The 25818-nt window shown below is 38.2% G+C and overlaps 2 protein-coding genes across 4 annotated transcripts in view; both read right to left on the bottom strand.

Moving 5' to 3' along the window:
- Window positions 1-1708: 1708 nt before the first annotated feature.
- plpp1a (phospholipid phosphatase 1a) lies at window positions 1709-20771 on the bottom strand. Of its 3 annotated transcripts, none has more exons than XM_042508764.2 (6): window positions 20198-20771; window positions 14250-14401; window positions 12297-12577; window positions 8949-9006; window positions 6550-6726; window positions 1709-4670 (listed from the first exon to the last, which is right to left on the bottom strand). In XM_042508764.2, exons 1-6 carry the CDS (start codon window positions 20253-20255, stop codon window positions 4551-4553), a joined length of 846 nt encoding a protein of 281 aa, XP_042364698.1. In that variant the 5' UTR covers window positions 20256-20771; the 3' UTR covers window positions 1709-4550. The 3 variants fall into 3 exon arrangements, with proteins under 3 accessions (XP_042364698.1, XP_042364699.1, XP_042364697.2); XM_042508765.2 differs by lacking the exon at window positions 14250-14401 and adding an exon at window positions 16619-16773 and having other exon boundaries at window positions 20198-20767; XM_042508763.2 differs by lacking the exons at window positions 1709-4670; window positions 20198-20771 and adding an exon at window positions 14824-16577 and having other exon boundaries at window positions 6029-6726.
- A 1149-nt stretch (window positions 20772-21920) lies between these two features.
- Window positions 21921-25818, bottom strand: part of csgalnact1a (chondroitin sulfate N-acetylgalactosaminyltransferase 1a) — a 38495-nt gene continuing 34597 nt past the window's right edge. The window contains exon 8 of the mRNA XM_042509546.2: window positions 21921-24009. Coding sequence (XP_042365480.1) covers window positions 23714-24009 — 296 coding nt within the window. The 3' untranslated portion in view covers window positions 21921-23713. The remainder of the gene's footprint in view (window positions 24010-25818) is intronic.

The raw sequence follows: 25818 nt of genomic DNA on the forward strand, positions 1-25818 counted from the left end.
TTCCAGCCATTTTTGGGACATGACAAAATTTGAGATTTTTGCCATACTATAGTATGCAATTTTTCGCCATTTTTTCAACATGCTAAATTATGACTTTTTGGGCTTTTTTTGGCCCTGTTTTCAACATAACATGCTATGTCGCATCCCTAGGAGCAATAATAAGTGGTTTCCAGCCATTTTTGGGACATGACAAAATTTGAGATTTTTGCCATACTATAGTATGCGATTTTTCGTCATCTTTTCAACATGCTAAATTAGCACTTTTTGGGCTTTTTTTGGCCCTGTTTTCAACATAATATGCTATGGCGCATCTATATGAGCTATAATAAGCAGTTTACAGCCATTTTTGGGATATGTCAAAATTTGAGATTTTTGCCATACTATAGTATGCGATTTTTGGCCATGTTTTCAACATGCTAAATTAGCACTTTTGGGCTTTTTTTGGCCCTGTTTTCAATATCATACGCTATGGCGCATAAATAAGAGTTATAATAAGCAGTTTCCAGCCATTTTTGGGACATGTCATAATTTGAGATTTTTGCCATACTATAGTATGCGATTTTTGGCCATGTTTTCAACATGCTAAATTAGCACTTTTTGGGCTTTTTTTGGCCCTGTTTTCAACATGATATGCTTTGGTTCATCTATATGAGCTATAATAAGCAGTTTACAGCCATTTTTGGGACATGACAAAATTTGAGATTTTTGCCATACTATAGTATGCGATTTTGCGCCATGTTTTCAACATGATAAATTAGCACTTTTTGGGCTTTTTTTTGGCCCTGTTTTCAACATGATACGCTATGGCGCGTCTAAATGAGCTATAATAAGCAGTTTCCAGCCAGTTTTGGGACATGTCAAAATTTGAGATTTTTGCCATACTATAGTATGCGATTTTTGTCCATCTTTTCAACATGCTTAATTAACACTTATGGGCTCTTTTTTTTTGCGTCCCTAGGAGCAATAATAAGTGGTTTCCAGCCATTTTTGGGACATGTCAAAATTTGAGATTTTTGCCATACTATAGTATGGGATTTTTCGCAGTTTTTTCAACATGCTAAATTATGACTTTTTGGTCTTTTTTTGGCCCTGTTTTCAACATGATGTGCTTTGGTGCATCTATATGAGCTATAATAAGCAGTTTCCAGCCATTTTTGGGACATGACAAAATTTGAGATTTTTGCCATACTATAGTATGCGATTTTTGTCCATCTTTTCAACATGCTAAATTAGCACTTTTGGGGCTTTTTTTGGCCCTGTTTTCAACATGATACGCTATGTCGCGTCCCTAGGAGCAATAATAAGTGGTTTCCAGCCATTTTTGGGACATGTCATAATTTGAGATTTTTGCCATTCTATAGTATGGGGGTGGGGGTGGGGGTTTGGCCCTGATATCAACATCCTACGTTATGGCACATCTCCATGCAATGAGGAAAATTGCAAAATTTGACGTCATAAAAATGGCTGAAAATTGCCTGTTATAGTGCGTACCGTCATGTCCTAGTGTAGCTTCTTAATAAAATGTTCAAAAAAGGCCAAGAAATAATATAGCATGTCGAAAAAACTACCGAAAATGTCATACTATAGTATGGAAAAAAATGTCATAATACAGCATGTCCAAAAAACAGCTGAGAACCACATAAAATGGCATTACAGCCTCTAACAAATGGCTCCACAGAGACGGCAACAACGACGCCAGACAGTTGGAAAAAGTGTAAAAACAACACTTTATTGATTATTGTCAAAGCAACTGGTTGAAAACCCTTTTGTGGTGGCTCTCTGTAAAGAGAAAAAACTAATTATAACAAACAATCAACAGAACAAACCAAAAGGGATGGAGGTCACGGCCAAAACGAACACAAAGGTGAAAAGCCGCTGAGCCAGCCCACAGAGGGCTGTCAGACTCAGCGCCTTTCCCATAACTCCCTAAAAGAAAAGAAACAAGGGACCTAACTAAAGTTAAACAAAGACCGAAAACTGAACTACCGGAAACCTGCAATGCAAATTAAAATAACAAACTACAACAACAAAACCCTGCAATCTAGACATGCCGGGGGAAGAAGAAAATGAACAAAATCGAGGGAGAGAACCCCTACAAACCCGGCTGCTGTGCTGCCTCCTCCTCGTGTTGCGCACGTGTCAGAAAGAGACGGCCTAACACTCCGCACCTCCTTACCTGCCCTCCCCAATAAGGGAATTGGCAACAGGTGCACAGGAGGGCGGAGGGAGCGCACAGAGAGAGGACAGCACACAGCAGCAACAACACTGTGTGCCTAATCGCACACACAACCAGGCTGCACGCAACAATGCCATGACACGTCATGGCATAAAATGTTGCAAAAAAACGACAGAAAATGTCAAATTGACACGTCCACAAAAAAACAGCTGAAAGCCACATCAAACAGCATGTCGAGAGACATCATAATATAGAATATCTAAAAAAACAGCTAAAAACAATATAACAATATAATAATATAGCATGTCGAGAAAAAAAAGGCAGAAAACGTCAAAATATGACATGTCCAAAAAACAGATGAAAACCACATAAAATTGCACGTGGAGACACAGTTCAGTAATAAATGTTGAAAAAACGTCCAGAAACATCATAATATAACATGTCGAAAAAATGACCAAAAACGTCAAAGTATACTATGTCGAAAAATGTCAAAATTTGACGTGTCCGAAAAACAGCTGAAAACCACATAAAATAGCATGTTGAGACACATCATAATACAGAATGATTAACAAACGGCCAAAAACGCCATACTAGAGCATATTGAAAAAATAACTCCAAAGGCCATACAGTATATTATGTTGTCATAATCATAATATATATTCTCTATATTATTCATCTTGACTTAGTATGGCACCTTGGAAAAAAGTGTTTTTAAAAGTTTAACATGTTTAATTTACTCTCAATTTCTGTGTATCTGCAGGAATAACAAAGATCAAGAGAGACATTGTATTTGCTGCCAGTCTCTACCTATGATGACGCCACAGCTTTCCAACACATGACGAGCAGCACTGGAGAAGTAATGCTGTTTTTTGACCTTATAGTTATAATTAATCCCTGATGGATGTCTTGGCCCTTTTTAAAAAAAAAAAAAAAAATCTCTGAGTTGTGCCTTTTCAATTGGCTTTTTGTTTATTTTTCCTTTCCCTATATATATATATATATATATATATATATATATATATATATATATATATATATATATATATATATATATATATATATATATATATGTGAAAATTTGTTTCACTTCTGCTCTATAATGTCCTGTTGAGTTGTGATCCCTCTTAAGTTGTAATATCAATGACTGAGGATGTAAACAGAAATGTTTTTCATTTAGGTGAATGCATCTGCATGGAAAGAATACATTGAACATTCATGCTTTTATTATTATTATTTTTACCACGAGCAGAGTTGTTCATAAAATAATTGACATGATTGTTTATATATCTGGTTGGTAAAGTTGGCAAATCTACTTTTTTTATGGCTCATGACATAATACACTTACATATCATTTCTGTTCATGTTAACAAGTAAAATGGCTTTATTTTTCCTTATTTTAGACATTTGTACATATTTAACTTTTTTTCAATAAAAGTCTGTATGCTGACTTGCTTTTACATACAGATTATACAAAAGTACATTGTTTCTGTTCACTTGATGTTTATATTAGTTCTAAGATACACAGGCAGCTGTGATAGCAGCAGTAGCAGTCCAGCAAAGGCAACACGGGGCTTTAACTGACCGTCTACTCTCCAACTCTCTAACCAAACATGAATCAAGTCAAGCTTCCTTCCTTGACTTTTAGGTTAGAAGGTTGGAGAGTGACATGGCGGCCTGGAGGCAGCAGCTCCAGATGTGAGGCAGCGTTGCCCTCTGGTCTAGGATCAGCTTTAGACTCCAGCACTTGGAGCCTTGAGAAGCAAACATTCCTCCTATACTTAGCCCTTAAATTAATACTGGACCTAAGGCATAAAAGTTATGAGACTTGGACGTCTCTTTGGGTGCTGGAGTCACCTGAAAACTGATCCTGAATCAGATCCTTGAGCAGACTGACTCCAGGTGAGGGAAAGCACAAAGCAAGGTTACATTCACAGGTTTCCAACCCTCCTCTCTCCCAGCAGTGGTCAGACCCTTTAGTGGGCACGTGCAGGTAAATCTTCCCACCAGTGCAGTAGATAAATACATGCTAAATGGTTCCTGTCTTTACAGGATCTCTAGCCCCTAACCTACATCTGTCTCAGTCACTTCAGCATATCTACAAGGCTTGGACAGGTAGTCGGGTCCAGACGGAGAACTGGTGGACAAGACAGCCTAAAAGTATAAAAATCTTAAAATCTGAACAAGCCTGAGGTGCAGCACCCAAAATTTTCTTCTGGGATGCACAGCCATCCACTGAGTTCCACAAAATAAGAATCAATCGTAAATCCATGCAGGGTATTCAGGGATGAGAGTTTGGGAAAAATAAAAGGCAGGGGTCCTGGGTGTGCGTTTGGACAGAGCAGTGAGGCGTCATTCCTCCACCTCTTCATTTAGCTTAATTGGGACTCTCAAAGTGGTTTCCATTTGTCGGGGTCTCCTGCAGAGTTGTGTGTGGAATGTCGGCCTCTTTACGGGCATCTACGCGTGGCTTGAAAAAGTCAGACACGCAGAAGACCTGCAAAATACAGGAGGAATGTGAGGCTTAATTATTTACATCTGTGGTTTGAAGGAAAAACAACATTTGAGGGCGATCAATACTTTTAGACGAACTCAGATGAGCTCAGGGAGAAACAGCAAGGTTGGCTCAATCAATGTCATAGTAAAGTGGTCCATAAATAATCAATTTAAAATGTCATAGTATAGTAAGTCCTTTAAAAACTCATTAAACATTGCAAGGAATGTTATTAAAAAAATAAAAAAACAAAATGATTGTATGCCACGGAAAAATAGAAAGAAAGCGTCACAGTGTAGTATGTCCTATAAAAAAAATCATTAAAATGAAAGTGTCATTAAAAATGTCATAAAAATATCATAGTATAGTATGTCATGAGAAAAATCATAAAATGTAATACTAAGTATGTCTTCCAAAAGAGCACAAAAAAGTCATACTGTAGTATGTCGTTCAAAACACCACAAAAGTCATACTATAGTATGCTGTCCACAACACAATAGAAAAGTCATACTATAGTATGCTGTCCACAACACAATAGAAAAGTCATACTATAGTATGCTGTCTAAAATACCACAAAAAAGTCAATATCTTGCCCAAAACTGCATTAAAAAGTCATAGTTTAGTATGTCATCCAAATGTGCATTAAAAGAGTCATACTACAATGAAAATGTCAGACTATAGTATGTCGACCAAAATACCACAAAAAAATAATACTATAGTATGCTGTCCAAAATACCACAAAAGAGTCATACTAAAGTATGTTGTCCACAATACAATAGAAAAGACATACTATAGCATGTCCTATAATGTGTCTGATTGCCTGAAGAATGTCTTCCAAAATACAATAAAAATGTGATTGTACAGTATGTCTCCAAAAAGTAGAAAAAAGGTCAAAGTATATGATGTCTTCCAAAATAGCATAAAAATGTCATACTATAGTATGTCATCAAAAAATACCCACAAAAGTCTTAGGATAGTATGGCGTCAAAACTAACACAAAAATGTCATATATCATAGAATACTGTCAAAAAACAGCATCAGAAAGTCATAGTATTGCATGTCATCCAAAATTGCCTAAAAATACATAGCATACTTCAGTATGTGGTCCAGAAAGAAAGAAAGCATGTCATCTAAAATAGCATGAAAACATACTATACTATGTTGTCCAAAAAAGCATTAAAAAAGTCATACTACAATATGTCATCCAAAATTGTATACATATAGTATGTTGCCTAAAATTGCAGAAAAAAGTCATAGCATAGTAAAATGTCACATTTAAATATGTTGTTTGAAAAATCTTCATAACATCATAGAGCATGTCATATACAAAATCATCCAAACGAAAAAGTATCTCTTTAAAAAAAAAAATCGTAAAAACATCATAGTGTAGTATGTCAATAAAAAAAAAATCATAAATGTGATCGTAATTATGTCATTTGAAAATCGTCAAAATATCATAGTATACTGTGTCATTTAAAAAATGATCAAAACATCATTGTACAGTGTACAAACGTCATAGGAGAGTACTTTGTTTAAAAACATTATCTAAATGTAATATTGTTGAAAAAAATTTAAATATAGTATTTTTGTATAGTATTTATTTATTTATTTAGAGTAATGACATCCCAACAGTCACACAATTATGTCCAAGGATCGAACAGTTTTTTCACACGCACAGCACATCATCCCCCCATCGTAGTTTCAAGGACACCTTTTACAACTCTCTACCTCACTTCCTGTTATCTTTCCACTACTGCAAACTCATTAAGGCAGAAAATGCCCCAAAAACAATGATTTAATAAAAAAAAAAGCAAATTTGCATATTTCCAAAGAAAAAGTCAAACTACTTCTTTAAAAAGTCAGGTAAAGTCACATGACTCACCACCAGGATAGCCATGAGGGCACCCTGCAGGAGTCCCGTCAGCACATCGCTCCAGTGATGTTTATAATCAGACACCCTCGACAATCCCGTGTACACTGAAGCAGCAATCAGGAAAAACTGGATTGTGGGTCTCAGCAGCCTTGCCCATTCAACCTGGAGTCGAGCCTGCAGGTAGAGCTGAGGGAGACACGGACACGGATTACTGGAAAGAAAATGAGCTGCAGTGATATGCAGATGACTCAGTGTTTTTACACTACGGCACTAGAGAAAAATCTTTGAGCAAACTGTTGTAAACATTTGTCAATGAAACATCCTCTTTTTCTTTTTTTTTTTTTTTTAAATCAGCTATTATTATTTACTTCCTCCTCTGTCATCTAAAAAGGGTGAGGAAATCTGCGGCAGGCCACATTTCATTTCACAAAACTGACCTTGAATCAATAAATGTTACTGGAAGAGGAAACTGGTGGAACAGATTGTTTATTCTCACAATCTAATCTGATGATTAAACATCAAACCACCCCGGAGCATTTATCATGAAGGTCAGCTGAGCGTCATACTACTCTGTGGCACAAACTTCAAAACTTCTGTTTGTATTAAAAGTAGGGCATGTCTTATTTTTGGTTTCAAGAATAAACAAGCTTAACCGCTCCATCCAGACACTCCTCCTCTCTTGTTAGTCTTTATTTGTGACACAGATTCTGTTGTTTAATTGTGTAAAAAAGAAAAGCAGGCTTGACGGTGAATGTTTAATTGCCAGTCACTGCTTCTCGTACTTGAACTTCCACTTTATGCAGAGGGAGTTTTGTGCTGGTGCCAGGACTTTGTACCCGTGCCTATTTATATCTGCTGGTGTTGAATGAATCAGCAGCCTATAAAGTTTATCAGGGATGGGCAGTAAAATTAGCTCTGAACAAACACAACACAGGAATGATGCTATAATTCTCTGAGCTGAACAACTGTCATCAAGCAGGACATGCGGGCATATAAAAAAAATCCTTAAACACCGAAGTTCAAAGCGTAGTTTGGCATTTTGGTAATACATTTATATGCTGTCTTGCAAAGTGGTACCAATTTGTCATACTGAGAGGCATTGCAAACTAATGATGTATCTAAGAATTGTGTATTTGATTTATTCATTTATATGATGATTTAAAAAAATATTTTTAAAAGTTAAATACCTGTACATACATTTGAATTATTTCCCCATAAAATTTGAATTTTAAAATATTTTATAGAGATTAGATTATGTATTAAGATAAGGTTATCAATTAATTCATTCGTCAGAACCATTTATACTCTTATGGATTGCTGGGGGGGTTGAGCCTATCCCAGCAGACATGGGGCGAGAGGCGGGGTACACCCTGGACAGGTCACCAAAGTGTCGCAGGGCTGACAGAGACAGATTAGATTATTTATAGAGGATTAGGTTATTCTGCAATGTGTAAAGCAATCCTCTTCTTTACACTGAGATTGTAACTGCTTGTTTAACTTGTCACGTAGCTACTACTGGTAAAGGCTATTGACGTTGCAGAATTACTACTGAAACTCGGCCACTGTAGCCTATCAACAAAAGCATTCCTCCCTCCTCTGCAAGGGGCCTCCCGCCCACCCTGGAATTCGGAGCCCTTTTGAGTAGCTCTGATTACAATGAGAACGTGACGTCTTACTTAAACGAGACAGATCCTTAAAGCCATAACCCTGACCCTGTCTGCTAAATTAAAAGCTACAGCCATGAGACTGTTTGCATTAAGACTGGAAACAGTGGGAAACAGCTAGCATGGCTCTGACCAAAAGTTAAAAGATAAAGCCTACCTGCACCTATCATCATTAATAAACACGTTACATCTTATTTGTCTGATCCCTATAAAAACTATGTTTCCCATAGATTGTAAAAACAGTGGATGTAGGTGTCACCCATAGGTCTGTGTGACTACTGTTTTAAAGCCTTAATTTCAGCCCTTCAGCTGTCACCATCTTGGATTTTTGGAGCCAGATGGGACCATATTCGGACGAGAGGGTGGAGCTGTGGGGGATTGAGGGTTGGATGTGACTCACAGACTGTAGCATCGCGTCGCATACAGCTCGTCACTCAAAGCGGGCCACCCTTAATGATGCATAACTTTAAGACTTTTACCCAACGTACAGGAGTCAGAAATGCTGAAATTAGCTTTAGAAACTAAAAATGGTTTTTTTTTGTACCAGGCAGCAAACATGTTTATTTCCCCTGTATAGTTGGGCATTTTAACATAGGGGTTTGACAGTCAGTCTGGTTTCTCAGTCAGCCTCAAGTGGCCAATCAAGGAACTGTAGTTTTTGGCACTTGGCTTTATTTGTCAGCCCTGAAGGCTGTCGTGTGTGATGTAAAATGATTGCCAATCAAAACTGGTTCAGTTACTTACAGCCAAGAACAGCATGCAGTACATGGAAAAAGAGGAGTGGCCGGAGTAGAAGGATAGCCTGCAATGGAAAGACAAAAGCATGGCTCAACACTCTGTTATGTGCTTAATTACTCTGCTGCAGTAAACATACAAGACATCTAGTCTGTCATCTGTATTATTAAACTGTTCATTAGTCAGATACACAAACCCACACGTCATTCTGGCGCACCCGTATTTGGGGTTGACGTTCTTTGACAGGTGCGTGTTTGCTGCATTAATAAGAAGTGATTTGTGAGAGGAATGTAAGTGATGTGATGAAGAGTGACAGCGAGGCAGAAGCAGGCTCTCCACTTCACTCTACTTCACTCTATTTCCTGTTCATCATGACAGTGCCGTGTTTTATACGGTTGTCTGGACCACCTCGCAACAGCACAGTGTAATATTACTGTACACCACTTTGGTCCTCACTCAAATATCTCAGCAACTATTGGATTGAACTGGGTGCAGATATTTATATTTCCCAGAGGGTGAAATGTAAGAACGTTGGTGATGATTTCACTCTCCATCTAGTGTCATTAGTAGGTCAAAGTTTTCAGTTATATATTAAAATATTTCAGCACGTTCGATTAAAAAATTGCCATCATCAGGTCAAAAATTGTATTTGTAAACGGTAAACTCAGTGAACATGGTAAACATGGTATACCTGCTGAACATCAACATTATAGCACGTCTGCATTTAGTGCAGACGTGTTAAAGTGTAGGTAACTGGATTTGCTCTCAGAAGTTCCTTGTATGACAGGTAAAACGTCTTTACGAAACTTGAGCAATGCCAGTTGCTTACGATTTAGCACGTAGAATTACCACGACCTGGATGACTGAGAATCTTACACAGATAACGATTTGAGCATTAACACTGATAAAATACTGTCAACAGTGGTGCCAAGCAAACACTGCAAGCTCCAGCTGTGTCACCCTGAACATTCAGATGGATTTGGATTTACTGTCAGTGTTCCTGTTATTCAGCAGTCTGCTCTAGAAGTGATCCCAATGATTTTGTTCAACACTGTTAGTGTTGTTATAGTTGTGGTGAGGACTCCAGGACTACTTACGTTAAAACGATTTTTGGAACCATATGTTTACAGTTATTGTTAAAGTTATTGTGCTCGGTCATTTGAAGTTATTCAATTATCAGCTAATCATTACAGCACCAACAGTGTTTGTTAGTCGACAATCCAGGCTTGACCTTAGTAACAAGACCCAACTGGCAAATTAAATAATAATGTTGAACTGACCTCTATACATCCTCTGTGATATCACATTAAAACTGCAGGTTGTGGAGGCTCCACTCAGTGTACATTTATAATGTCCGTTTGATAAAAAAAAATTAGCATGCATGACAAGTATTATTATTCATCAAACCCTCCACGTTTGAGTTCCTACAGTTAAATATCTACTCCTAAATGCAAAAAAAACACACGTATAAACTCCAGGCCTCTTCTGTCCTGAGGAAGTTAAACTGAGGCAAAGGACGCATCATATTACAGTAAGATGATCCAGACCTGCTCGCTCCTCTCCTGCTGCTGTTTATTACCTCTACTAGTGACCGGCAAGCCATCAAAAACACACACATACACACACACACACACACACTGTATAAGAGCTGGAAATACAATTTGTCCTGACATTACTCTTAAAAGCGCTGGATGTCTGCCTTGAATCAGCAGATTATTTTTTTGGCCAGCTGGTAAATGTTTGTCTCATTATGCTTTATTAAAATAAGCAGACTGCAGGATAGTGATGAGGCTCCAGGAAATATCAATAATAGTGCAACACACCCAGGGAAACGCCCAATAGATAATTTAGATAGATGATAAAGGGGTCGGTGGGCACATTTTCATTAAGCTCGCCAAAAACTGTTTGAGAGCGAGGCAGAAAATAAAGCACTCTAGCCTTTAAGCAGAATAACCTACTTTACCTTTACGCAAAGTGGAGCTGAAAAGAGTAGAAAGCTCCTCACAGCTCGTAATAAACCCTTCTTAACACTGATACAATCTGCACAGCTCATGTCACTATTTAGGCCCTCTGCTTCTATAATTACTGCTGCTCTCGGTGGTCGTGCCTACATCAGAATGAGAAGTGGATATCCTCTCCTCCCACTATATTTCCTCCTGCTCTGAGCTGATAAGGGACGGTGACGTTAAATCAAAACAAGCTTTACATTCCTGTGACATTACTCAATTCTGCTAGTCTCGTGTGCTGCGGCATTTTGCTAAAAACACTTTCACAGTCCATGAGCAGATACTGTACTGTGAACTAAGAGTTGCACTTAATGGGGCCTGCCATAATAGTTTTATCACCCCTATAAATAACACCATCATTCAAGCAAAACAACAAGAACCTGGAGGGCCAGATATTTAAATGAGGAGCTAATTTCAACAGCAAGCAGCTAAAATCTAAATCAATGAATTTCTAAAACTTTTCAGCGCATTTTTACCCCATTTCCATGACTTTATTCAGGTAGTTTACGATGGGTAGGGCTAAATCAAGACACAGCCGTTCATTATTAAACATGCACTTCTCAGGCATTTGTGGAATTGCTGGTGCTTGCTACCTTTACTCGCTTGTTAGACATTCCCGCTGCCAACTAGCTGCATATGCCACTGGCAGGCTAGACCCGACATAAGGGTACTTTTTAGAGAATGGAAAACCGAAGATGCTAGAGAAAAATTACAATCCATTTTGAAGTGTTCGAATTGTAATTTTTGCATTTATTTCTTTATAAACAAAGATTTATTTTTTATTTTCTAAAAATTGTTTTGCAACCTTGCCTGAACCTGAGCGTTTGTGACAGCTTTATAAATGAAGGCTGATTGCTGTCATGTCCCTTCATGCTTCCTTCATTTAAGTGGATCAGTGGCCCAATACCCAGATGTTGCTCCAGATCACGAAACTTTGTGATTCAATCAAATATGTGCATCTGATTGTATCAATTAGGTTTCGGGTATCATGGATCAGAGATCAGGTATCTTTAGTTTGAGTACTGTCCTCAAACAGCTTGTTCATGGCTAATAGATCTGCAGACTGGAGGGATTTCACTTTCTCTCCTGATGTGACAGCAGGTTTCTTTCTCCTCAAAGGGGGCTTGATGTGATGTTGATCTGGTCTATGTGTATCAAAAAGGAAGTTTACTATCATATATGAAAAAGAAAAGCGCCAAATCTTCACATTTGAGTAGCTGGAGACAGAAAATGTTGAAAATGATTTTTTTTTTCTTTCAGTTTATCGATTAATTGTTGGAACTCTGCATTCATCCATACGCATTTGAATGCTATAAAAGACACACAAGGTTTAAAATGAAGCAATACATACCTGCCCTCATTGACCATCGTGGCGTCTCCACTGCAGGTGAACTCTTCAATATACTCCCCTTTTGTGCAGTTGATAAGTTTCCAGTCAGGTTTGCACACATCCAGGAAGTGTGGCCTGAGACGTCCAATAGAGTACTTGGCTATGTCGGTCAGAGACTGGCTCATCGCAGCACCAAAGAGGAAGGTACCGACAGCTTTGTAAACACTGGAAAGGTAGCTGCCGAAAGAGGACTTGGATTTGATGCGCTTTAGATAAACTGAAAGGCACTCGCCAAAGATCATCTGTGAGGGGGAAGGGAAGGAGAGCGAGGAAAGGATACAGAGTCAGAGGTTTGTACAGAATTACAAAAATGGAAATTACACATGCAACTGAATAAAGTTAACGTCAGAGCCTGATATATTCCCTAAGCTGACAATCGCTAACTGAGTCGAAAAAAACAGGTATGGCGTTTTTAAAAAAATCACATTTTCACAAAATTTCTCATCTTAGAAACCATATTTAAACAGACATATTGACTTTTTGGGATTTAAACACATTTGCTTTCTTGCCAAGAGTCAGATGAGAAGATTGATACCACTCCCACATCTCTGCGCTGCTGCTACCACCAGCAGCTTGTTGACGTAGCTGGTGGAAATATATAATAATATATAGTTTTTGTACGGTTAAGCAAACACAACATTACATTTTAGTTGGTGAGCTGGTAGACAGATTTTTTTAAAACAGAGGCTAGCTGTTCAGTCGCAGGGGTTCCTACACATTCATTAATTTGTGACGGCCCTCCCTATGAGTTACACTGCTGCTGAGGAAAAAAAACCCAAAAAGAGCTTCATTTCCAGACTTCTTGCTAAGCTAAGCTAATTATCTCCTGGCTGTAGCTTCATATTTAATGGGCAGATATGGGATTGGTATTGATCCTCTATTCTAAAGCTTGGCAAGAAAGCATATACGTTTATGTCCCAAAATATCAAACTATTCCTTAAAGTACACTCTTTAACTCTCATCTGACAGACAGTGAGCACATAATTTTGGAAATACACGGCAACAGGATGATGTCCACTTAAAATAAACATTTTGTTTGATCCTAAAGTTTAAATTACATCACGCCTTGATCGCAAAGTGAATCATATTTGAGCTTGTACGGTTTACTGTATTCATTATGTGACATGTCAGAAGAATTATTCATGAATTCCTGTTAAGGTTTATGTGCGTGTGGATGTGTTTGTTTTGCAATACTTACGACAGATCACAGGCCCGGAGGCCGTACATTCGTTTAACAACAATGCTGTTGATGGGATCTTATAGCTATCACTCCGCTGTCAGTATCTTTAAAATCTATTAATAAGATAACTAGCAACTCCTGTTGATAAGTCACTAATTATTACAGAAAAGCTGCTTTGCCTTAACTAACCTCAGGTTGTTTTACACACATTTTAAATGGAAGTTGGTCTGTTTAATTATTTTTTTAGGTAAATCCTGCAGTATGGTAAGTCTTTAGTGAAAGCATATTTTCTCTTTTTTATACTGAACTGACACGAGTCTCTCTTTTAAGTGCCGTCACATTTTTTCAATTCCATTCAGCGTCAAATGACTGAGGTTACCACTGCGCTGCTTGTGAACACTTTCACATCTGTGATATTTATTGTTGCAGCGGCTGCAGAATCATCTGGGGCTCCTGACTTTCACAGATAAAGTTGTGTCTCAGGTCACCTTTCTGTTTCACCATCAAATGTTAGCGTTATGAAAACGTCTACGTTTTCTACAACATGCAGTTAGCAAATTAACTCACAGTTAATGGTAATGAGGCTTATGCAAGCAATTCAAAACAAATACATCATTGCAGAATAATGTATTTAGCAGCAATCGCTGATAAAGAGAAAGGAAAGTGTGAAAGTGGATGAAGGTAAGCACTGCATAAAGAGAACTGTTAGCAGAAAACAAAACAGATGCACTTACAGTGATTATTGTGACAGGAATCATAACACCTCCTAACAAAGCAGCAGAAATGGTGTCTTCTTTAAGGGGGTACTTGATTGTATCATCATTACAGAAAAAGCCCCGTCGGAAAGGACTGTGCTGCACATTGAGTACTACAAATGGGACTCCAGCTAGCAGAGAAGTAATGAGAGAAAAAAATTCAGGTTACAAGAACATGTCACCCGGCCACGGACCCCTACCCCTCATGCAACATTGTGTGCCTGTGCAGAGCAGGAGACAGCAGCCACATGAAAGATGTTTGCATCCTGACCAACTTTCATGAAAATCAGTGTGAAAATATCAGTGGTTAAAGTGTTGGCAACGAGACAGACATTGCTGATAAGGAATCAGATGAATCAAACATAAAGTCACAAATCTGACATTTCTGAGCAGGTTATCAAGCTCATCACTTTCTCTGTGATGCAGTGAGAGATGGGTGTCATTGTGTTTCGATGGTCGAATTACCACCAACGAACCCACAGCGAGAGAAAGGAAACAAGACGCCCGCAATGTACGTGACTGAAACGGTCATATATTGCACTTTCTCACTTACTTCTTCTCCCACAAGTGACATTTGACGTTTCTTCTTTAGAGCAAACTGACACACTTAACTTCTTCTTTATACTGACTTTCCACATATTCTCCCACACCTTCTTCTGGCAGACAGTGAACCATGAAGTGAGTTAAAAAAACAGACGAAAAGTGTCACAGACTGGGATTTTAACAACTCATGAGACATTAGAACCCACAGACAAGAGATGGAAGAGATAAATCGCAGATACCACAAAGCAGAAACAGAAGGCAGACACACACACCAGCAGCACTCTCTGCGTCTGTCGTTCTCCAATAACAATCACTCTCGTCCAGAAGAGCATTCCAGCTATTTTAAGGAACAGAGGGACGCAGCACGCAGCTTGCACGGCTGATGCACTAATGAAATACAGTGACAGAGAGCTCACCCAATAGATTAACATTAAATAGAAATTAAAAACAAAAGCATGCCTGTTCTTACTTCACAGTATCCATATTTTATTAGGTTTTCTGGAGTATAATTAGCTAATTCCCTAATGGCTTAACTAATCTGTGGTTTACGTCTTTTGTATGAGTTTGTGTTTTTGGCTGGTCCAAATGTTTAGTGGTTGAACTGTTCATGAAAAAATAAAACCTCCTTTTCAGTTATTGTTGCAACAGACAACCCCTGACTAATTTTATATGATATCTAAGGTATAGCAATAACATCACAGAACTGATAAACTGCATAAAAACTGCATAATTGCAGGAAGCAATTTACATCAATATTGGGCAGATTATTTAACAATAATAACATACTTAATAGGCTTATTTTTGTTTGACAAATTCAGTATTTTCTTCATCCTGACTCTTGGCCATTGTTCTATTAGCTTTTAGTTGTTTTAAGTATGTACTTTTCTAATGCCTTTTTTTAAAAAGTTCATATCTTGAATAATAATCCCGAAAAATGCAGTATTCCTTGAGGGAATGGATAAAATATTGAGAAAATTTTTTACTGTATTCCTATTTTAAACATTTTCTTATATTCCCCTTAAATAAAAGCTGGATTTGCAACCCCCTCATGAAGGTTTTGTACTTTGGTGGGGGTCTGGGGTTTTTTTTGTTTTTTTAGCAGAACGCTCAAAAGCCAAAAGTCACCCCCATTTCCGAAAAATATGATTTTTTTTCGTCAGTGGTTAGGGTTAGGGTTAGGATTAGGATTAGGTAAGTAGAGGTTAGTTTCCAGGAAATGAATGTTTTTCCCCAAAGCAGCTTTATGCGTGCGTGTGTGTATGTGTGCAAAAAGATTTCACATTTACTGATTTCGTTGTATTTGTTGTTTTTAAGTGGACACCCTCCTTTACCTTAAGCTTTTCATACACAGCTGTGAGAGCTGATGTTGGTGAACACCTCCAACAGTCTCACAAGCTACATATGAAACCATAGCAGAAGTAGATAAAACTTACTTTGCTCATCTGCTTTCAATACCAGGTAGCTGTGCTATTGTTAACAACCACAGAATAACTGTCTGTATTATGAAAACAGGAAGCTTGCCGTTCTGAATACACACTACATTATTAGGCTCTGGAAATGTACTGGTATTTCAATGTGCCGGTCTATCAGTCCCAACAGACCGTTCTCACAGCAGACATTTTGACTCGCCATCGCAGGAAAAGCAGAAGTGTAGCTGATAATCGATTACAATGGCTGCTTTCCATGTAGGTGCGCCAGCTACCGGCGTCAATGCCCTGCCACACCCTGGCATTTATCTGTTACACCTGCTATTGACAAGTCAACATATTTGCCATGGGAAAGGTATTTCAGTGACTTCTACTTACGCAGCTAATGGGCAGGCTGAAGCCCACAGTGTAGAGCACTGTGGAGGTGATTGTGCTGTGGTGGAAAGGGTACTTGATGCTCTCATCGTTACAGAAAAAGCCCCTCTGGTAGGGACGGATCTTACCCAGGTTAAAGGCTGCCAGAGGCAGACCCCCTGTGGACGGAGAGATCGGGAGGAGTTACCGCTGGAGGAGGTAAAGAAAAATGCACGGCAGAGATCGAGAAGGTCCCAAAGCAAAGTGTTGAGGTCTTTAAATCTGTCAACATTCACACAGACGTGGATGATGGTGCTCTTTATCATCACAGAAAATTAATAAAATTTGTGTGACAGAAATAAAAGACCCCAACCTTTCTAGCAGCCCAGTTAAAGGATAAGACTGTCTATGTTTTCCTAATGTCATCAAATTCAATGAAAAGACCAAAACCAGCAACATGAGCCCTCAATATGTAACATTTGCTCTGACTTCAGACATTAACAGTATAAACAATACCTATATAATGTATAATAGAAATGGTGAATTTATTTGGCATAGGCCAAATGTGTCATGAATGTGGCACTGTATTGAGTATTTCCCAGCAGTGGGACCAATTCATCATTTTGCGAGTCACAGGTTAGTCTCAAGTCTTTGCACACAGTTCCTGAAGTCAAGCCCCTATTCCTAAACTTTGAGCTGAAACCTTAACCAGTCATTATGCACTCTTCACCAAATCTAATGCCATTTTAGGAGTAATATATTACATTTTACCAAAAACCCCCGATTTTTTTTTTTTTTTTCCAATTTTGTATTTCTTTATTAAAACAGGTTTGTGGGTAGTTGTGTCTCAATTCATTGTTAGTTTTGGTCTTGGAGAGATTTGTTAACAATAGGAAAAATACTGCCAGTCATATCCTTTGACATGGAGCCTTGAACAGACACTCTGCAGCATTAAGAAATTAAACAGCAAACACACCCGCCAGCTGTGACTTCATAACACAAAAAAATGTTGAATGTTGCTTTTGGTAAGTTTCTCAGCAGAGAGGATTGAGAAGCTTTTTGTTTGAGCACTGACTCATATATTGATGTGAAAGGAGCTGTGGACACAAGCTAAGCACTCCCTATAGATAAAATACCATAAAGATAACAGATTATGCTAATAGGACTTGACAGTTTAGAGTCTGAATATAAAGCTGCTGTCGTTCCTCTGGTTGTTTGGCCTGTTTAGCCCTTTGTGTGCCAGCAAAAAGACACAGTTGTTCAGCCAGTCAAGCAGAAAATGACGTATATAATGAGGTATACATTAATAACGAGGCACGCACACAGAATACACACAAACACATGAAGATAGGAAAACATCCTACGACAAACTACATTTTAAGTCAGTCTGGTATCTCTGTTCTGTCTGCCATTTCCGCAGCTGTTGACACCGTCAGCTGTGCCATGCTAAGTTGATCGCCCACAACAGCTGGAAATGCCAAAAAGTCGGGACAGAGACACTCAGGCCAACAGCGGGACTTGCAAGTCACTTTGTAACTGCTGCAAAAGCAGCCGTGTTACACTTTAACTTGTTCCCACAACTACTACTAAAGGACAAACACACAGATGATAAGAAAAATGCAGATACCTAACATAAATACATGAGGACATTTAGCAGTCTGCTCAATAATTGTGTTAAAAACCAAATTAAATCAGCTAAGTAAGAAAACCAGAACATAAATAGTTCATCGCTGCATTTTATGCACTCAAGATGATCGCAAATTCTTTCAGTTCTCATATTCATCAAGCTCACGAGTCAAACCTTGCTATATGTACGTGCATGTTTAGTCACATGCACTGTGGAAACAGCCTGGGTCTGGAAACAGATTACCACTGATGCTTATAATCTAATTTGTCAATATCAGAATAATCCAGTTTGCTTCTGCATCAGTCAGCCTAATAGCACACTGAGATGGTACGGACGTACTGCTCCACGCTGCACAAAGCACTTACAAAGTTAAACAATATTAAATAAGTCTGTAACCTTGAAAGTACAGGAACAATTTAAAGTCCCCCTCCACTCACGAAACACTGATATGATTTTTGCCACAAAAATGTTAAATTAGTCACCTGTTGATAACAATCCAAACACAATTAATCACTCTATCTGAGTATTTTCGTGTAATACTATGTTTGAAACATGTCTGGAGGGGATCTTTAAAACATCTTGTACACGGTGTAAGGGAGGCCATCGCTGTGTGAGTCATCGTACGCAATGATCGTTCATAATCAGATTTTCAAAGCTCCGGGGACAAAATGTCTGTGCCTACACTGCAAAACTAAATGTACAGCACCGTGAGAATTTGTACAGTGATTCATATATCCAGACATTAAAGACTTTAACACTGGATGAGAAAAATTAAGAAACTGTTAAGTGTCACCACACTTTCAGATAATGCTTAACATTTGAAACAGTGTTAAGATAACTGGAAAAATAAACTGGAGTTCACAAATTCTTCAATTTGAATACAGTTTCCGGACTGATATGACTATGGGCTCTCGCATGTGATGTCTTTAGACTTTCTAAGGGGAAGACCTGCGGTTACACAAAACAAGAAAATGTGAGTGGCTTGAAAACATTAGCCTGAGAACCATTAAAACACTGTTTCTCAACACTAAGTTATATTACTGATAGAAAACTTGTGTTTTGCAGCTGAATCTAAATCAGTTTATAACCATAAATGTGGACTTTAATGGCCAGAATTTAAGACAGTAACTGTAACTTTTAACTTCAGAGAGTTACAGTGCTGTGAACAAGTCTTAGACCACCATGGATTCTTTAAGCAAATATATGAGACTGTCTCTTTAAGATACAAAGAATTCAGAGAACGTGTATAATGCATTTAAATACCCCAAAAAGTAAATAAACCAGAGTATTAGTATTGTAAATCTCATTTTGTTTGCTCAAGGGAGTTCAAGACATGTTAAGTGAAAAGGGAGCTCACATGAAATATTATAGCCTGTTGAATTTATTTTATTCTGAAACATTTGCGTTTTTTAATACTGTATACATATTTCCTGTATGTTCGGGGCATAACTTAATAAAGAGACTACTGAGAAATAAATATGTAAAATAAATAAATAAATAAATAACGAAGTTTAAGGTGGCCTTTGACTTCTGCACAGCACTGTACTTCAGTACAATCATGACAGAAGTAATAATTTAAACACAGCCTCATAACTAACTAGTTAGATGTCTGTGAGCATCTGAAACAGCAGAAAAGACGCTGAGTGGCACTAATTTGCATACAATGGACACAAAGGACATGTAGTCCTGAACTGCACTGGAGCAAAAACTACAGCAACTTAAGGGCTATTTAAAAAGATGCTACACATTTATTTAACACATGATATTGTTTGATTAGTAGCTCCATTAAAAGGTCAAAATAAACCATATTAACCCATTAAATGACACTCGCGTGCAGCTGAACATTCACCACTCCCTTCACGTGATGGCAAGCCGATAAATATCTAAACAGTAGGATTATATCAGATCACAAATCGGCTTACGACAATAACAGCAGCAGCAAACAGTCAGTAAAAAAAAAGCATATAGGTACATACCTAGAATGAGACAGGCTATGTCGAGCAGGACAAAGGGGATTCCTCTTGTCTCGAACATGTTTGCTCTTGTCTGTCTCAGTCTCGACTCCTTGGTTCGTAGTGTGTCCTCTCCTGTAATAAACACCAGGAGGATGCCCCTCCTTGGGACGTCGCTGCTGCCGCAATTGTTTCCGACGGAGTGCGAGATTAAAAAAAGGTCGCAAATAGTGTAAAAACACGATAAAACGTCGACGCCCTCCTCGTGCGTAACCAAAACAGCGTCCGAGCCGCAGGACAGCACATATCAGGAAGAAATGTTGTTGTTGTTGCTGTTGTTGTTGTTGGTGGGCGGTGAACTGCAGCAGAGCCGATAACTCCGCACGTCTGTCATGTTGGTTTGAAAAGCCGGTGAATAAAACAAAACACTCTCACGGAGGCTCGGTCATTTGCGGTGACACTTGTCTTGTGTCGGTGTGTGTGTGTGTGTGTGTGTGAGTGACCTGTGGCGGATGAGCAGTTTAACGACAGTCGGAAAGCGCCGCCGAGGGCTGCAGCCATGGACGTATTGGCTGCAGCTGCTGCAGGCCTGCAGTGCCGCATTCAAGTGCCAGCGGAAATGTGGGAGATACTTGGATTAATCAATTTTGAGCGCTGATAAAGTTATTTCATTAGTAATAGAGTGGGGAGTAATGAGTCCTGAAACGCGGAAGCACATTATATGAAGTTATACATGTAACTATAATTAATTGTCTCACTTAACTAATCTCTGTATGCATTAAATTAAAAAACAGTGTTTATTGTTATTATTACCATGGTTTGTTTGAACACTTCAGGGACGAAGAGGAAGGTACTTCAGCAGCACACCTGACATTTTTATCAGCTCACTGACACCATCTAGTGCTTTGGAGTTTAAGCTACACTAAGAAAATAATAAAATATTACTGAAAATGGTGATTCACATCAGTAAATAATGGCTACAAACTTTTAGTTACTTTTGAAATATATTTCCATCAACAGGTGCAGCCAAACTAACAGGAGAGCGAGTATTCAAGCAGTCAGCACGTGCCCACATTGTGCAGAGAGAAGGTTTAATTAGTAAGTGATTGAAAGCACCGGTCTGAATTGTTCCTTTTAAGAGTCTAATAAAGAACCGGATTAATTTTTTTCTGTCTTTTGTTCACTCATGACTGTCTTTTCTCCGGCTGTTTTGATTGACAGGTGCAGACTTTGCAATTAAAAGTATCATGAAATACAGCAGCCATTGGGAAAATGTGAGCTAAGAAGATCAAATACTAGAAAAAGAAATTTTGAGCTAAAAAAAATTAGAAATTAAATGAGCTCCAACATAAACTCTGCTTTAAATGTGAATAAGCAGAATAACATAACACAAAAGATAATAAGGGCTGACGTTTGAGAAATGTATTTGTCCTAATCCCATGGTTAAGTTATGCATTTTATTGACATATATTTATTTATTTATTTTCTATTTTTTTTAAAATATTTTTTTATCAAAACTGAACCCTTTGGTTGCCATATTCTTCTTTCCTCACATGTCCCTGAAAGAAAAATCAAGGCCAGTTAATCAGTTAATGACATTTTTGTCTTACAGCAATGGGCTTTCCAAGAATAAAAGTAATAATTTTAACATTCTCTCATATCTTTGTATTATATTCCACCTTAAAGCTGGATAAGAATAGATAATGACAGCAGATGGCATAAGCAGATACATCACAATGAAACATACTCAATGCACAAATATGTTTAATTCAACTCATTTACATGAAGTGGAAAAATAACGTCATTCAGTCATTCAATGTTTTTTTATATACAAGGAATGTTTTAATGGCTAACAATAAAAAACATGATTTAAAAAGTGCCTCTTTTCACATATTTGGTCATCCACCAAGAATACAGCTTGTTTTGATTGAAGTGCTGTAGCTGTATTTATGGGGGATTACATTAAAAATAATGTAAAGTGACCAATGAGGCACTAATGTATCTACACCTACAACGACTCCAGTTTCGGTGACTGCTCAGTGATACATGTAATATCATTTGATCGATTTAAGCAAAAATATTAGATCCGTACATCTAATTCTGACTTGTAACAGTAAGTCATCGTCAAAGTCAGGAAAACAGTGTTACTGTCAGTCAAGAGTCCTTTCCTTTGTTCATCCATTATGTGTCAACAAATTAATATTGTGACAAAAAAAAAACAAACAACAACAAAACACAAAGTCTACATTATGTTTTGTCCTTTAAACAATCTCAAAATAAAATTATCTTTATTTGGGCATAAATACATCTGTCTCAGAAGGCTTACTAGGAAAAAACAAATTTTGTTTGTTTTTCTTTGTCTCAGCACCGTTCATTATTGAGGAGAACAACTCACACGTAATACTGTCCAGGCAATAACTGCATTTGCAATTATAATCCTTATACATGGTGGCATTTACAAAATAATAACAAACATAAATTATAGGAATGAATAATTTATCAAAAATAATGTTTTACAAGGTCATTCCAGGCTTTAAAAGAATCCTTCATTGTTTATGCACTGACATGTTGCTCACTTTCAGTCCACTAGGTGGCTCTGTTTCCCTAAACATAAAAATACACGTGTTCAGTTCTCACTCTGAAGAGACTGTTTAGGGTTTATTCACAGAGGGCACTTGGTTTAGAGACACTGTAGAGCTCAAACAAAGGTGCTGTGTTTTCGTTCTGAAAGGCCTTTCTGCAGTTAAATACATATGGACATTATATTAAATGTACAGATACATGTTTCAGACGGGAGATCTGTTGATTAATGTCCAACGAAAAGTCCGATCCACTTGTATCGATGAATTCCTCAAGTCAGTTCTTTATTCATCTTTATATCATGGTTTCCTTTAAAGAGCAACAAAGTGCTCGGAGTCCTCGATGAGTAAAAAGTCTTCACATTTTTCATTAAAGGAAAAGTTCGCCTTTTTGAGAAATATGCCTATTATTTTCTTGCAGAGTCAACAAGAGGAACGGTCTCACTCTTATGCCTGGGCCACACTGCATGCGTGAGCAGCGCATGATGGCTACCTTGCTGAAATGCTGCAGCTCGCACGCTTGTGGTATAAAAAGCTGATTCTGCACTGTCAACAACAAAATATATTTGTATTTCTCAGTGTCTGTGACAGATATAGACATTGAAACTTTGAGGTGAAAGGTCCTATAATGTCAACATAATTATCAAAACACCATTTTTACTGTCTATTTTTGCCGTCATGCAGTAAAAATTGGCGAGACTCCGAATCTCTAGATGTGCCACAGCTGAGCAGCAATCGAGCCACGCCTCAGCAGCGCTGCTCTCACAGGCAGTGTGGCACAGGTGTTATATCTGAAAGTGGTTTCAGTCTACTCATCAGACTCTCAGCAAGAAATCCAATGAGCGTATTTTCCAAAAAGTGTTGAACTTTTCCTCTATTATCGGATGCGGTTTAGCTCAGTCGAATTCATCGGCATTATTTCAGCTGATTGCAGTCTTTGCAGTGACAATAATTCAACTCCTCATGTCTTCTTGGGGTTCGAGTTCTGCTGCTGTTTCTGTTTGCGGAGGTGAGCTTCAATCTCGTGCCTGAAGAACAGCATCCCCAGCTGGCCATGTGACGCCTCGTTCATGGCCTTAGACTGCATGCACATGCGGTACTGGTCTGGAGGGAGCTCGTCAGCACAGTGTTTCTCGTGCCACAGGTGAAACAAGCCTCGTGACGGTGCTCGGACCACTAGGAGATTGCTATGGAGGTACTTCCTGTACAGGTGGACATCTTCGCCGCCCCAGCCTTTGATGTCGATGTCAAAACCTCCTGGAGATGAGAGACGTTAAATGCATTATAAAACGCAACTTAATTGTACTATCATAGGATGTGGTATTGTGGAAAATGATAAGCTTTTTGATATGCAAACTTTTCTGAGTAACTTCAGTCTCTGGTGCTCTGTTCACTGCAGCTGATTGTGAATCCTGATTAGGGTTTACAGGATGTGATCATAATCAGTCTTCCCTCCCCTCTGCCTGGTTTGTTGTTTCATGAGGGGGCGGAGAGGACATTCTGGACCGATGCTGCAAAACAGTCCTCGACGAGGCATGTTTAAACCTGCATCTTTAAACGCCTGAACCATGGGTGTCTGCTTATGCTCACACTTTGTGTCTCTCTGCAGTTTTATTTTGATTATTCTGTCTGTCTCTGTCTCCATTTTCACACTCATGCTCCAGGGCTAAACACAGATAAGACAGGAATTTGAACCCAACAGATGAATTGTTCATTTGTTTATGCACTCGTGGCCTAAATAACATATTGCATCATAATTTCCGAAGAACAAAAAACAGCACAACTCAATTATGATTTTCAATGAACATTGATATGCCTGTATGGTAAATGTGCAGGCTGTTCTCATGCATAATTCGTATGTTTTGCTATGAAAAGTAATGCACTAAAATTCACTGAAATCTCATGTAATGACGACCCAGTAATTTGTGCAAAGTAAATAGAAATATTTTGGAGGGCTGCAGTCATGTCATCAGTGCACTGACAGGAGTGAAGAAGGAAGCGGTCGTTAGGAGGCGGGTCAGGTTAGTGGATGGGTCACAGACCACAGGAGTTTCCCCATGAGAGCGGTGTTCAGAACCGTGTGAGCTTTAAGTCATTTTAAGTTACATCCTCATCCTGTTTCTTTTCCTAAATCAAACCTTCACAATTTTACGTTAGGGACCTAATGTCAATAGACAGGTGCTAATTCATAGGATATCATGCAAACCGTTGTGTGCATTTCTGTAGGATATCATACTGCTGCATGAGAATACTTTGAAATATGAAGCTGCAGTCAGAAGCTGGATAGCTTAGCTTAGCTTGGCTTATATATTTACTGTACCAATTTCATGTGATTTGGTAAATATAAAGTTGAAGTAGGGCGATTATTTTCATCGAATCTGCCAATCATTTTCTCTATCAATCAATGTGGTTTGGTGTATAAAATGTAAAAATGTAAAGGCTTATGCACACTTTCAAAAACTTATAGATAGAGATATTCAGTTTACTCTCATAAAATAGTAAAGAACCACAAAATATTCACATTTAAGAAGCTGTCATCAGAGAATTTTTGATTTTATTTTTCTTAAAAAAAAGATCAAATTAGTTGGTGGTTAAAGGTCTAATGTGTAGGATTTAGTGGCATCTAGTGGTGAGGTTGCAGATTGCGATCAACTGAAACTTCTTCCATGTGCAAAGTGTGTTGGAGGTCAGTGGCCAACACAAAACACAAACTGACCTATCTAGAGCCAGTGTTTTGGTTTATCCAGTCTAGGCTATTGTAGAAACAACATGGCGGACTCTGTTGGAGAGGACCCGCTCCATATGTAGATATAAACAGCTCATTCCATGGTAACAAAAACATGCTTCTCTGTGTTTATGTGATTATTGACAAATGAAAACTGTCTGCGCCCATTTCTGCAAAAATGTCCTTAAATCCTACACATTGGAGCTTTAATAGTTGGCAATTAATCCATTAATGGTTGCAACTCTATATGACATACATATGTATAAATATGAACATACATAAAAGCATGTACTTGCAAATGACTCTTGGCACATAAGTGAATACATATATCCCCAGACTAC

The sequence above is a fragment of the Plectropomus leopardus genome, chromosome 20 (genome assembly GCF_026936395.1).
Source record: "Plectropomus leopardus strain MGB_pleo_1.0 chromosome 20, ASM2693639v1, whole genome shotgun sequence".
Taxonomy (NCBI): Eukaryota; Metazoa; Chordata; class Actinopteri; order Perciformes; family Serranidae; genus Plectropomus; species Plectropomus leopardus.